This window comes from Arvicanthis niloticus, chromosome 27 (assembly GCF_011762505.2).
Source record: "Arvicanthis niloticus isolate mArvNil1 chromosome 27, mArvNil1.pat.X, whole genome shotgun sequence".
Classification (NCBI taxonomy): Eukaryota; Metazoa; Chordata; class Mammalia; order Rodentia; family Muridae; genus Arvicanthis; species Arvicanthis niloticus.
The window spans coordinates 18,839,020-18,853,803 of record NC_133435.1 but is presented as its reverse complement, the minus strand read 5'-3'; the positions used below and the strand labels follow the sequence as shown (position 1 = coordinate 18,853,803).

The 14,784-nt window shown below is 42.9% G+C and overlaps 1 protein-coding gene and 1 long non-coding RNA gene across 15 annotated transcripts in view; one reads left to right on the top strand and one right to left on the bottom strand.

The window, feature by feature from the left end:
* Ccpg1 (cell cycle progression 1) overlaps positions 1 to 14,784 on the bottom strand; it is a 32,409-nt gene that overhangs the window by 4,709 nt on the left and 12,916 nt on the right. For 8 of the 14 annotated variants that reach the window (XM_076926280.1, XM_076926292.1, XM_076926281.1 and 5 more), the window contains 6 exons: positions 12,498 to 12,618; positions 12,095 to 12,171; positions 10,103 to 10,304; positions 7,689 to 7,784; positions 5,809 to 6,060; positions 1,303 to 1,424 (listed from right to left, as the gene is read on the bottom strand). In XM_076926280.1, coding sequence (XP_076782395.1) covers positions 1,303 to 1,424; positions 5,809 to 6,060; positions 7,689 to 7,784; positions 10,103 to 10,304; positions 12,095 to 12,171; positions 12,498 to 12,618 — 870 coding nt within the window. The remainder of the gene's footprint in view (positions 1 to 1,302; positions 1,425 to 5,808; positions 6,061 to 7,688; positions 7,785 to 10,102; positions 10,305 to 12,094; positions 12,172 to 12,497; positions 12,619 to 14,784) is intronic. The other 6 variants (XM_076926283.1, XM_076926293.1, XM_076926290.1 and 3 more) reach the window with 1 other exon arrangement.
* LOC143439764 (uncharacterized) lies at positions 1,419 to 4,406 on the top strand. Its single transcript, XR_013107792.1, has 2 exons — positions 1,419 to 1,587; positions 3,048 to 4,406. It is a non-coding gene; the product is annotated as an uncharacterized LOC143439764 (long non-coding RNA).

Here is a 14,784-nt window from a genome sequence, read left to right as displayed (position 1 = left end):
CTGCTTTCCTCTGTCCCATCACACCCAGCAACTAAGAGATTTTAACGTTAGTTGCATTTGCCTTTGGTAAGTAAGCTCGCAACCAGCCATTTGTATGTTTGTCCCCATGTCCCATGTCCCCAGACTCAGTACTGATGAGGATAAAAAAGTATTCAGAAGGCAGCAAGGCTTGGCAGTACCCACCTTTAACCCCAACACTAGGGTGGCAGAAAAGGCTGCTGTGTGTCAGTACAGAATCTCATGGAAACATCTCTGTACACAGGACAGCCTGAATCCTAGTAACATAGTTAAATACTTCCCCAAATCCAAGTAAACTTGAATTCAGAAACAAACAAACAAAATAAGTAATAGAGTTTTACACATGAGAAACAACTGAAAGTTGTTTCCCTAACTCATTAATCTTCAGAAAAAGGAAGAAAGGGAAGGGGGGAAGGGGGGAAGGGGGGAAGGGGGGACGGGGGGAAGGAAGAGGGAAGGAAGGTTTAAAAATGTAGTTTCCAAGACGGCTCTCCTGGCAGAGGTTCCTGCTGCCAGGCCTGAACCTGAGCTGGATTCCATAGGGCCAGCATGATAGATCAGAGAACTGACTCCTGAAAGTTATTTTCTGATTTCCACACTTGTGCCATGCATGCAAAGTACTTCGTATGCATATACACACATAGTTCAGTTTTCAAAATCTTTGAAGTTAGATACTTGGAATCCAATTAGATCTGCTAGCCTTGCAAAGTTACTTAGCCTATCTGAACCTCTTTCTGTTTATAAAAAAGATGCATTGCTTCATTCACAAGAGTGCCAAGAGAAGTAAATCACATGATGCATGCCAATATGAGGAACAGGTATAAAAGTACAAACCAACTTAACACTATTTTTAACCTTTTTTTTTAAACTACATTTGTTTGTATGCAGGTGTGCATGTGGAGGTCAGTGGACAGCCTGTGGTTGTGGGAGTCTGTTCTCTCCTGTCACCATGTAGGGCCTGGGGACTGCACTTGGATGCTCAGGCCTGGCAGCAAGTGCCTTTCCCTGCTGACCCATCTCTCTCATCCACTACTCTTCACTGTAACACCACCTAACTACTTCACCTGCTTGTTTCTACTTTTCTTCTTCTCTTTGGTTTTCTGAGTCAGGGTGTCGCTAAGTAGCACAGGCTAGTCTTGAACTTGGCCTGATTCATATTGCCTAGGTTCTCAAATGCCAGAATAGGATTACAGTGTTTGTGTGTCCTCACATCTAGCTCAATTATTTCCTATTACTTACTATTAGTTATTTTTCAACATTCAATGAAATCTAGGAAACACATACCTTGAAATCTACGAAAGATTCTTGTTCCTGCTGGCACTGCGAGTGGTAACCCTTCACACCATTCAGCTCCTCTTCGTGGATCGTTCTGACTAACTGCTGACGCTTCTGAATCTGGATTGTGCCTGAAAGGAAAAACCACTATATGGATAACATAACTGCCACTCCTCCAAAATGCACAACACACTTGGCTACACCAGCTCCTTAACTTGGGCAAGGCCATTCTTCACTCTAAAACACTGATGGTGCCATTCCTCAAACCGTGGATGCTAAGCACAGGACAAGCAGGTTAATAATATATGTTAATTCATTCAGCACACACAGGACATTTAAGTAGTTTACTACTCTTCCAAAGAAACACACAGGCCACTCTAACAACCCCTGCAATCCCCACCACCACCAAAAAAAAATACTTCTCATCTTGCTATACCAACAGCACTCAGCTTTGAGATCACTGAGTAAAGTGTTTCAACCTCTTTAAACAGAAAAATAAGCCATCAGTGGAGTTCTTTTCCTACAGATTAAGAATCAAAGAAAAATGAAAATGTATGTTTCTTAGTAATTTGCCTACAGCTGGGCAGTGGTGGCACACACCTTTAATCCCAGCACTTGGGAGGCAGAGGCAGGTGGATTTCTGAGTTCAAGGCCAGCCTGGTCTACAGAGTGAGTTCCAGGACAGGCAGGGCTACACAGAGAAACCCTGTCTCGAAAAACCAACCAAACAAACAAACAAACAAAAAAACAAAAAAACAAAAAAAAAATTGCCTACAGGCTATAACTCAAACACTGAAATATAACACAGCAAATGCCTAATTATGAACACCCATCAGTCTCAAAGTCAAATTTCTGTTTTATTTTATTTTTTAGAGACAGGATCTTAAGTCATCTAAGCTAGAGTCCAACTCCCTATTTACCTGAAGGTGATCTTGAACTCCTGGATTCTCTTGCCTCTACTTTTTTTTTTTTTTTAAAGACAGTTTTGTGTAACTGTTCTGGCTGTCCTGGAATTCATTTGTAGACCAGGCTGGACTTAAACTTCACCTACTTCTGCCTCCTGAGTATTGGGATTAAAGGCGTGTACGGCCACCACCTGGCAAAAAGGTTTGTTTGCTTGTTTGATTATTTTTGAGACTGAGCCTCTTGCAGACCAGGCTAGACTCAAATTAAACTATGAAGTGGAGAATGACCATGAATTTCTTCTGTACCTACCTCTAGGGTGCTAGGATTGCACCAATTCCTAGTTTTTATGTTGAGCCAAGGCTTGAACTTTGTGCATGCTAGGCAAACATTCTACCAACAGAGATATATCCCTTCTATTTTTTAAATACTGAGATTACTTTAAAAACTATATACATATACTATTTTGGGGGAGGGACACAGGCATGTTGGAACCCTCCTTTCCCAGGTAGATCTCGGGGATCAAACTCAGGCCATCAGGCTTGAAAGTAGCACCCTTACCCACTGAGCTATCTTATAGGCCTTTAAAGCCAAATATATTAAGAATTCTGCAGGGGCAGTGGAAGAGCCTCTACCTACCATCTGCCAAGCCCTCAGGTTAAATTCAAAATGTTCTTTTGCCAAGGCAAGCTGCATGCTCCTGCTACATGTATAATACATGGGAAAGAAAACAAACAAATAAACAAAACCAACCACTAAACCAAAAAGCAGACCTGGAAACTAGTGAGCATACTAGTACATGCAGATGTTTAAACATAGGATGTAACAATCCCTTTTAATTCCTTCTACAGGTCTTGAAACTCACTTTTGAACATCACTTAACAATCTAGGAGTGGGGATTCAGCTAGGTTGTGGAAAGCCCAGCACATCACCCAGGCACTTCACTGTCTAGCAGGACTCTTCCACTAAGAAATCATTTACTTCCAATGTGAAGCAGCTAGCACACTTCCTGAATTGTGACAGACTACCAAACTAAAACTGTAGGCTGGAAACCCCCAGTGCCCTCGACACTCTAACCTCTTCCTCGATCCTTCACCCTAATCCCCGAAGCCTTCCTATGGCACCAGTATATGGATTACAAAACTCAAAGCAGTTCCAGGTGATTCTAGCGTCTTTTATTTTTACCTTTTCCTTTTCACTATTTTTTTCTAACTGTTGTTTTCAGTTGCTCCATAAATCAAACCTTCTCACTCAGTCAGCATCCTAAACTGTGTTCAGACATCAGAAGAGGGCACTGGACCCCATTACAGATGGTTGTGAGCAACCAGGTGGTTGCTGTGAATTGAACTGAGGACCTCTGGAAGAGCAGTCAATGCTCTTAACTACTGAGCCATCTCTCCAGCCTCCTTAAAAACATCTTTTATCTATAATCTAGATAATTTTTGTTTCCAAAAGGGTTTATCGAGTCCCCATTGCTGGAATGGTCTACTTTACCTCCTGCCTGCCGTAAGCTTACTAAAAGCCCATTCAAGGATGACTGAGTAAGCTGATCTAGCCATACAGACTATATACAGACTTCAGTGCCTCTTTCTGCTGTGTTAGCTTCTCATCTAGTTACAGCCCCATCCTTAGAATGGCTGGACAACCTGTCAACACCTACCTATGTGTGGAGAGATGAGCAAGGATGGAGAAGCACTTCAAACATGAATTTGTTGTTAGCTTTCTTATAGATTATCTTCTTTGCTAATTTGTATCTTTTTCTAAAAGTTCAGATGCACTTTCAGAATCTGAATCATGTCAAACAACTAGAGTATATGGTGGCACTATCTTTTGCTTGCTTTTCTAGTATAGACAGAAAACCCCAGTTATACAGCAGAGCCAAGGTTGGCTGCATTCTGAGCAGATTAGTGAGAACATTGAGAGGTCACTGAGTCACGGCTTAGCTATGCGTATCTCATTTCGTAGACTGCAGCATCCAGGATTCCCACACTATGATAAGACTAAAATGGGAGTGTATAGGAGGAAGAGAGTGGGTTAATTTTGTTAAAGCTAGCAATCTTGGTTTTAAAAGGACTGTTATAAACTGTACTTTCTAAAAACATATTCCAAAGTCATGCAAATTGTGAGATTTTAGTGCAGTCTGTATTAATATTCAAGTTAATAACCAACTCTTGGCTTTTAGTAAAAAAAAAAAAAGATTTTAGACCTTTTCCCTTGTTTCCTTCATTTTTACCTGTAGGGGGGCAAAAATACACTCACAAACACTGAATGTGTGCTAGTGTGGCTCAGAGTGAGCACTCAGCAGGACACACGGCAGGCCTCCCCAGGAGCCCAAATACCACCTCAAGCTGAACACAGAAAACACCTCAGCAACTCTGACTTTAGCAAGCATGGACTGCCCAGTCATTTTATTCCAATATCATGCTCTACCAAATAAATACCTTTACCACATTCATGAAAGAACATACTGTTGGAAGAACTATTAAAACAGAAAACTGAAGTATAGGTTATGTAGACCAAGAAAAGGAATAAACCTAAAAGCAGTTTATATAGCAGACTAAGATTTTTCAGGTTGCCAGGCATGATGGGATAAACTTTTCGTCCAGCACTTGGGTGGTAGAGGTAGATGGAGCTCTGTGAGTCTGAGACAAGCCTGGTATACACGAGTTCCAGGACAGCCAAGGGCTATATAGAGAAACCCCTTTTCAGACAACAAGAGCTGTGAACTTGACACGGTGTAAGACATTGACTTCTCAAGTATCTTACACCTCTCTGGCCAGGCAGCACAGATCTATAATCTCAGCAGTCAGGAAGCTGTCAGAAGCTCAGCCTGGGTCATATAGTAAGATCCTGCTTTAAAAACCACAGATAGATAGATGAATAGATGTACAGACGGACAGACAGACAAAAGATGGAAAGTCCTGCTTCAAAAACCAGGGTGGCTAGCATGGGACAGAATTTGTAAACCAGTCTGACCTCAAACTCAAAACCCTCTGCCTGCCCCTGGGTAAAGCCATTCAACACCACACCCAGCATCTTCACATTTTTTTCCGTGTTTTGCCTGCACATATGACTGTGTACTATGTACATGCAGTGCCCTAAAATTCTCACAAGAAGGCAGCTGGAATGGCAATGGTTGTGAAATAGCCAACGTGTGGGTTAGGAGACTGAAACAGGGTCCTCTGGACGAGTACCCTAGCCAGTCTTCTTAACCGCTGCACCACCTTTCCAACCCCAATTTCAGATATTTAATCTCCAGTCTTTTTACTTAAAAAAAAAAAAAAAGCCACAAATATACAAATATGTATGTTACTAGTCCTTATTTATACTTGAGATTCTGATGTAGGAAGATTATAGGTTGGAGAGCAGCCTGATCTTGTGTCAAAAAAAAAAAAAAGGAATGTTAATGCTTTGTTTTGGAACAGGGTCTCTGGCGATGTTGCCCAGGCTAATCTCAAATTCCGAAGACTCAGCAATCTTTTACTTCTGCTTCCTGAGTAAAGCAGCTGACTATAGGTACAGGTCATAGCACCTAACACTGAACTACTCATGCCATCTTGGCTTGCTGCTATACGCTAGTGGCTTCTGCACAAGGCGTTTCCAAACACTCACCGTAGAAATGTCCAAATCCCATGCTGACAGCAATCACCAAGGCCAGGACAATACATTTGTTGAGGCCACCACTGAAGTGGCATTTACTTGGCTCCTTGGAGGGCTCATCTTCTGGCTCAGCGAGGGGAGGCTCCTCAGACTCTGAGATAGAAATGGTCTTCTTCCTGTTGCGGCGGCGTCTAGGAGCAGGGCTGGGCTCGAGGCTGGTGTCATCACTACTGGATTCCTCATCACTAGGCTGAGATGAAAAGACTAGTTTAAAAAGAAAAATGTTGATATTTAAGTACACATTCTCAGAAAAGCTTTGCCAGTAAATATGACAATAATCAATGCTAGCCTCACATGCCCTTTAACATGAGAAAGCCAAAAAGAGAAATATAAACAAGAACACGCTGTTCATTAACCAACACCAGACCAAACCCAAGCAGAAACCATTATTTCAGTTAAGGAAACAAGTATAAAGTACTTCCTGGTCTCTTACAACAGGTCTCCCAGGTCCCTACCCCACTGTCCAGGTCCAGAACACCACAGTTCACACAGCTCCGAAAGTCAAGCGAGCCCTTCCCTTCCACTGCCACTCTTACCAGAAGGTTGTGGGCTGTACCCTCTAGTAATTATGTCAGCCTGAGGAAGCGGCACAACAGCTCTCCCCCATGCTAAGGCATAGTCTGTGCTGCTCCTTCACGGGAAGAAACAAAAACTGCACAAAAAAATCTCCAGTCCAGGAACAATCCCATGGAGACAATACTTGCAGCTTTTTGTACATGTCACTCCTTAATTCCGTTCCATATTTTAACGAATTATTGACAAGAACACTTGGTAATAATCTCTACAGGCCAGTTAGAAGTAAAGAGAAGATGTGAACTTGAACACAGAGCTCCAAAGCAGCAAACACTCATGCAACCAAAACTGCCAGTCTTTTAGAAAACATGCTGTCCATGCCACAGGAAAGCTGGTGTCTACGTCAGGCAATGCTTCCTAAAGATCAAGCGTGGAGAATGTAGTCCATGGTCACATGACAATAGAGACACCATCACTACTGAATGAACACATATCCTAATGCTTAGTGACATGGAAGCCACTGAGGGGTCACTGTGTCGTGACCTCATACTCCTCATGCCCTGCATGTGTCTGGTTATTCTTTCTTTCTTTCTTTCTTTCTTTCTTTCTTTCTTTCTTTTTTTTTTTTTGGTTTTTTGAGACAGGGTTTCTCTCTGTAGCCCTGGCTGTCCTGGAACTCACTCTGTAGACCAGGCTGGCCTTGAACTCAGAAATCCGCCTGCCTCTGCCTCCCAAGTGCTGGGATTAAAGGCATGCGCCACCACCGCCCGGCCGTGTCTGGTTATTCTTGATCACTAGTTTTCCCAAGATGCCACTGCCTCAGCTGTGAGGTACATTTCTCAGATAAAGAGAAAGAGAGGAAGCCTTAAACCAAGCATTACATGATATAAAGGCATCCAGCTCACCGCTGGGATATTGAAGCAATACTTTCTGACAGAAGCATAGTAAGTGAATATAAAAGCAAACTTTTCTCCAAACCTCTTAAAAATGTCTCCAAACCTACAATGCATATTGCCTTCATATTTATGAGCAAACCAGCCGTAGATATTAATAGTCATCAGCTGCCTAATGCTTCTGTCTGTAACTTATATATGTAATGGTGGAAATATCTGGACGTCTACGTTTTCTGGATGGCATAATTTGGCCCACAGCCTAAGCAGCAAGCAATGCAAAGGCATGTAGTAAGCTTAGCCAGCCTGTTTATGGGATCTTTTAGATCAAGACTCCAAAGCACTCAGCATTTCAACAGTAAATGTGACTAGCCCAGCTCAAGAAGCCGCTCAGCTCAGCCACCACGCAGCCCAGCTCCGTCACACCACCTTGGAGAGCGAGCTGGCTAGGAACACGGAGTCTCAGCTCATCATCCCATCCCCTTATGCATTCAGGAATCTTCCACAGCTTCTCCCACCACCTTTCTTTTGTGAATAAATAGGAAAAAAGATGTGTAAAGCTTCATTGTAAACAGTAAAGGAAAAAAACTAAAACTACAACTTTTACCAGTTAGCACTGTTATCTCTATGAGATTAAAATCCAATGGCATCTCTCTAGAAACATACACATGAACCTCATTCACTACAGCAGTCGCCTTCGCCTTTGGAGTGGGAGGGTGGACCAATGGAGGGCAGGAGTTTTCTTTAAAAAAAAAAAAAAACCCACGATGCCTGGCTGTGTAGCTTTTTCAATGTGGCTCAAAATTTAATCATTTTTAAACATTGTCTTTACACAAGCAATTTTGATGGGATGGATTGCAAAAGGTTAAAAAAATATATGCTTAAATTGTGCTTGGCTATACACACCTGATCCCAGCACTCAAGAAACAGAGATAAGTCAGTCTCTATGAATTTGAGGCCAATCTGGTCTATAGCAAATTTCAGGCCAGCAAAGGATACATTGTGAGACACTGTCTCAAATTAACACCTTTCCCTCTCCCCCCCCTTCTTCCTCTCTCTCTTTCTCTCTCTCCCTCCCTCCCCCTCCCTCTCTAATATTTCTGTTAATTAATTCTGAAACATTCTTAGATCTTTCAAAGAGGAGATCAAACCAGAATCCTGGGCTTTCAGGTGCAGTTGCCATCAATATGTGCTGATCTTTCACTGTGCCCTTCAGCTACACGCCTTCCTGAGTCCATGCTTCTTAAGCCAGAGGCAGACAATGACAAATGGATAAGTAAATGTATCAAAAGGGAGAAAACTGAACATGATGGAATTATAAAACTCTAAAGGAACCTGACTACCCCAAGTGTGGGAAGGCCTTGACCTCTGGGTACTTACTGAATTCCAAGGTCAACTGAACCAACTTTTTATAAATACAGTCACGCATCTGTATCTAAGGCTCAACAAAGGATGGATTAAAAATACTCAGAAGACATTCCTTCTGCTCTGAACATATACAGACTTATTACCATTCCCCAACAACTTACACAGCACTCGCGTGTCAGACACGAGTGTTATGTGGGGACAGAGGATGTGGGTGTTTTGTGACACAATCCCAGCTGAAGCAGGCAGACTGTCACAAATCCAAGGCTAGTCAAGGCTACACAGTGAGGTCCAGGACAATGTGAACTCAAGAGATACTATCCCAGAGCAAACCAACAAAAAAGCCAAGGAACACAATGTGGCATTTTATTACCTTAAATTGGAACGAGAAATATTGTTTGATTCTGACTGCCAAATGTATACAAGTTATTAAAAGAATGGAAAAATATAAGGAGCTATCCAAACTACAATATTTTTGGCTTTTCATCAGATTGGGAAAAGACTGAAACAGTAATTCTAAATGGAGTCACAGGACTCCACACTCTGTCTTTAAGTTATCACTGTTGAGTTTGAGTAATAACTGAGTTACCTTCAGACTTCTCTTTTAACGTTTGCCAGGAACTTTATGTCTAAGTATTTTGTGTCACATTGAAAGATACTGCATATTCAGAAGTCAGAGGTTAAGAATTATAGAAGAGGCTGAGTGGTGGTGGCACAGGTCTTTAACCGCAGCACTCAAGAGGCAGATGTAGGCAGATCTCTGGGTTCAAGGTCAGCCTGATCTTCAGAGCAAGTTCCAGGGCAGCCAGGGCTACACAGAGAAACCCCATTTTGAAAAAGACTATGGAAGTTGGGAATGGTGGCACATGCCTGTAGAACTGCTGCCAAGTCTGAGGCAAAGCCTGCGCTATCCAGTGAGTATAAAAACAGCCAGAGTCACAGAGCTCAACCCTGCTATACCTCAATCAATCAGATATTAAAAGACAAATGCACCTTTTGAGGACTTGAGACTTTAATAAACTGAATGAAGCAGACTGCTCACTTAGCACGTGCAGTATCTGGGGTTCAGTCCCCTACACATACAGAGAGAGAGAGAGAGAGAGAGAGAGAGAGAGAGAGAGAGAGAGAGAGAGAGAGAGCGGTAGAAGAGTAAGAAGAAGAAGAAGAAGAAGAAGAAGAAGAAGAAGAAGAAGAAGAAGAAGAAGAAGAAGAGGAGGAGGAGGAGAAGGAGGAGGAGAAGAAGGAGGAGGAGGAGGAGGAGGAAGAGGAGGAGGAAGAAGAGGAAGAAGAGGAAGAAGAGGAAGAGGAGGAGGAGGAAGAGGAGGAGGAGGAGAGAGAAATATGTCAAAGAAAGAACACTGAGCTCAGCCATAAGGCCAGGAAAACACTGTAACAAGTTTTATCAAGATTTTGAGTTTCCTAGAGAACAAGCCATTAAATAAGCTGTCAGAGACCCCCCTACTGCAAAAGCTCCGTACCAGGCTCGGGTTGGCAGAAGGTGTACTGGCTGCTGGAAGAGGAACCCATGTTAAGGTCGTCTGAGCTGGGGGCTTCTTGAATAATTGTAACTTCCTGGACCCCTATTTCTCCCAGCTTAGGTGGCTCAAGTGTAACAATATCCGAATCATCACTAGTCGTTCCGAAATAGACATTGTCTTCAGGGGACGCTGCTTCCTCCACCTACAGAATCAAATTTTGCAGGCAGTAAGCTCAGTAATTTTAAGTCTTAAATTTTTGTCACAGTTCAAAATATATAACACCTAGTTTCGTTCTTTTTGTATACACTCCCCTGCCCTTTTCTTCTCAGTACTAGGGATGGAGGCCAGGGCCTTGTGCATACAGTGCTTCAGGTCTACCACTGGACACCTCCCCTAGCCCTTAAAGACATGATTTCTATCCAACAGTAAAGGATTATGCAATTACAGGCTCGCTTTCTTTAGGTTGGAGACCTCAAAGCCATCCATAATGCTTAGAATTAGATGAGATGACTGTCTCCTCCCACCTCCCACTGTGTTTCAGAAGCTGAGAGACTGCTCAGCCCTGCTATGCCCACAGGACACCAAGAATTCATTTACTTCAGCAGTCCCAAGTTTGCTGGCATGAAATAACTACCTCCAGGGCGTACATGACAGACTGATGGCTAGGCTACGTACTACGGTCTGAATATGTCCCCTAAAATTCACCAAAACTTGAGCTAGCACATGCCTTCAATCCCAGCACTCAGGTGGACCTCTGTGAGTTGGAGGCCAGCCTGGTCCACATACTGAGTTCCAGGACAGACAAAGCTATGTAGAAAGATCCTGCTAACAAAACAAAACAAAATCCCAACCACACCCATGAAAACTCCAAGAGCTCTGAGGCGATGGGGACGCTGCTGTCTGAGAGGCACAGCACAGTACCATGTGGCCATTTCCCTCCTCTGTCATCCAAGGACACTGCATTTTTTTCCCTACAGAGAATGTGGCAAAAGGTACAATCCCCACACACCAAGCCAGTTATCAGCACCTTCTTCTTAGACTTCCCAGCCTCCCAAAATAAACTTTTTTTTTTTTTTGGTTTTTAGAGAAAGTTTCTCTGTGTCACCCTGGCTGTCCTGGAACTCACTCTGTAGACCAGACTGGCCTCGAACTCAGAAATCCGCCTGCCTCTGCCTCCCAAGTGCTGGGATTAAAGGCGTGCACCACCTCTGCCCGGCATAAACTATTTTTAATAACTTACTTGACAGCAAGACCTCTCCAGCCACTGAACCACCTCATCAATACTAAAGATTTATTTTTGGATCTGGTTAAGTTTATGCACATGTCTATCTGTGCAGAGGCCAGAAGAGGGCATCAGATCCATGGAGCTGATGTTACAAGTGTTTGCAGGACACCCAGCTTATTCCATGTGTGCTGAGATCTGAACTGAGGTCCTCATGATTGAGTAGCAGGTAATTGCAGCCACTGAGCCATGTCTCCAGGCGCTTCCAGAAAAGAATTATTCTTTATGTCACCCATTCTCAGCAGGAAGGGACTAAGAAAGGTTGTGCAGCTAAGTAGCTTTATTCAGAAGACAACCGCAACAGACAATATTTAATTTGTTAACAAATGTAAAAGCTAACCTTCATTTTAGACATTCACTCAGTAAATTCTAAATTCAAGAATAAAGTCTACTTCCAAAAATAATCACGATGTAGATTAAAAGACTAGTTTAAACTATTCTTAAGATGGTTAAATCAATTAAACTAACAGATAAAAGCTAGCTAAGTCAGAACAGCTACTCATCTTCCAGTCAGGCAGGGCTGTGAGGGTGACCAGGGCAGACTCTTGCTTAGAGTTCTGTTCTGAAACCCAAAAGAAATTAACTTTAACCTTAAAACTGACTGATTATTTTCACTAGATTTTCTTATAATTTAGGTAGGAATAGAATGCTTAGCTATAAACAGGAAGACAGTGCTTATTAAACATCCACAGAACAGAATAAAAGTTTACCTCAACTGCTGCCTTGGTTTCTCTCATGGATGACAACATGGTTTCTCCCACTGATGACATGCTGTTTGCACTGCTTTCTGGCATAAAACCAAAATCGATATCGTTATTTCTTTTGTTGAAAACACTTTAATTGTGCAGCCTACATATCACCAGTCCCTCTGCTCTTGCTAACAAATTTAATTACTTGTAAGTGTGAAGGGACAATTTCACAGAGGAAATGTAACTCATTACAGGCTCTCATCTCAGGTGTCAGCACACTTGTAGCTATTCTCAGACACTTGCTGGCAGGTTTTCAACTTAAACAAGTCCACTGTACATCTGGGATAAGACCATTCCAACGGCAATCAAGGATGATACCCATCTCCAGAAGAAAAAAACAAAACAAAACGGGAAATTAACTTACCTCCACCTCCATGCGCCACATGAAGAACTTGCAGCACCTCTTGTTCTAATGAGGAACATTCTAGAGTCAGTTCACAGTTGTCACTGGCTGTGGCAGAATTCACGATCTCTATATCAGAACCCTAGGGGAAGGTGGTAATTATTAATTTAGCTATTGCCTCCCTAAGGCTGGATTTGACTCATGATATGTAGAAAGTTCCTCGTGCTACCACACTCTAAACAATATCTATCCTGACTGGCTTTGTTCAACTCGGTCTATACAAGCCTACAGGAAGGAAACTGCAAAATGGAGTCACAGACTTCAAGTCAGTGTCAGGTGAACACAGGATGACTGTGCTATTTGATGAGATTAAAAGCCAAACCCTGAGTCCTAAGTGTCTGCACTATGGGCTGGAGAGAGCTCAGGAGTTAAGAGCAGTTGTTTCCAGGACCCAGGTTTGATTCCCAGTACCCACATGTAGGCTCACAACTGAACTCCAGTCCCAAAAGAACCTCCACCATGTCTTAGCATTCCCAGGCCCTGCACACATGTGGTATGTGAGGCCAGAGGACAATGTGGAGAGTGGGCTTTCTCCTTCTACCATGTGAGTCCCAAGCATCCACCTCAGGAAGTCAGGCTTGCACAGCACCAAGCCATGTCACTGACCTCCTATTTTGATTGATGCTGTTTTGTAAAACATGACTAACAAACTGTTCTAAACCTTTAATTATCACAATAATTATTTCTGTGCACCATGTATACATCAAGCAGCAGTTATGGTAAATGCCCATAACACAAGCACTTGGGAGGTGGGGCAGAAGACTTCCATTTGGAGGGCAGCATGGGTTACATAATGAATTTAAGGCCACACTGGGCTACATTGGGAATCTGTCTCAAAATCAATCAATCAATCAAATCATATGAAGTAGGAAACACTTAGGAAATCCTAAATACCAACAGGAAACTTTTAATCAGCTACTCAAACTCTAAATAATCGAGGCTGGTCTGATGCTATGGCTTCTGTTCCTATGACTTTTCTGTATTGAAAACAATCAGCAAGGTGAGAAAATGCACCAGCATCTATAATGTTCTAGTTACACCATACACTGTATGTGCACAGTTCCTCACTACAAAACTGGTTTTGTGACCAAGTTCAAAGCTGCCTGAACCATGTGGTAGACTACACCCAGCCATGACTATACCCTGTCTCCAAAAACAGTAACAAAAAAAAAGGAAGGCTGATGGAGCTGGAGAGATGGCTCAGTGGTTTAGGACACTGGTTGCTCTTCCAGAGACCCAGCACGTATATGGTGGTTCACAAACATCTGTACTGCCAGTCCCAGGGAATATCTGACACCATCCTCAACAACAAAGACGACAACCAGGCACATGCCTTTATGCCAGTGTTCAGAAAGTGAGGCAGAAGGATCAAAAGTTGGAGGTGAAGCCTGTGCTGTGTGGTAATTTCGAGAGGCTATGGAGGTGAAGCCTGTGCTGTGTGGTAATTTCGAGAGGCTATGGAGGTGAAGCCTGTGCTGTGTGGTAATTTCGAGAGGCTATGGAGGTGAAGCCTGTGCTGTGTGGTAATTTCGAGAGGCTGTCCTAGTTACTCCGTAAGACACTGATCTTCCCTTCCCACACACACCCAAAAAAGACATGAAAAAACAAAGTGCCACAAAGAAGGTCTTTAAAAATTATGTAAGAATAAGAATGTAGTTGTAACAGGCAACACCTGACAAATAACTTTGAGGCCAGCTCCTCAAAGTTAAGGAAGTCAGCTAGAATAATGTAAAAGATTCCCGATATGGTTTTCAGAAGTACCCAAAATCCTGGATGCTATTCTCTGGAAAAGTTCACACTTACTCTTGATTAAGAAAAACTGCTGTTCTAAAACACATATTTTTTTCTCTTATTAAGTTCTGCACTTCATTAAAAGATAGGGAATGGGGCTGGAGATGGTTCATGCCTCTAATCCCTATACCCGGGAGGGAGGCTGAGGCAGGAGGGCTGCCTTGAGTTTTAGGCCAGCCTATGTGACAGGAGACTTTCTCAAAAACAAAACAAAAGCCAGCCATACTAGCACGCACCTATAATCCCAGCTCTTGGAAGAACTTCTGTGAATGTGAGGCCATTTCTGGCCAGCCACGGCTACTCAGTGAGACTTTAATGTCTCAAAACAATCAAAAACTCCACACACTGGGTGTGCTGACACAAGTCTGTCAGGCCAGCCTGAGGAGGCAGAGGCAAGAGGATTCCAAGGTCAGGAAGATCAGCATGAGCTGCACACTGACTCCAAGACCAGCCAGAG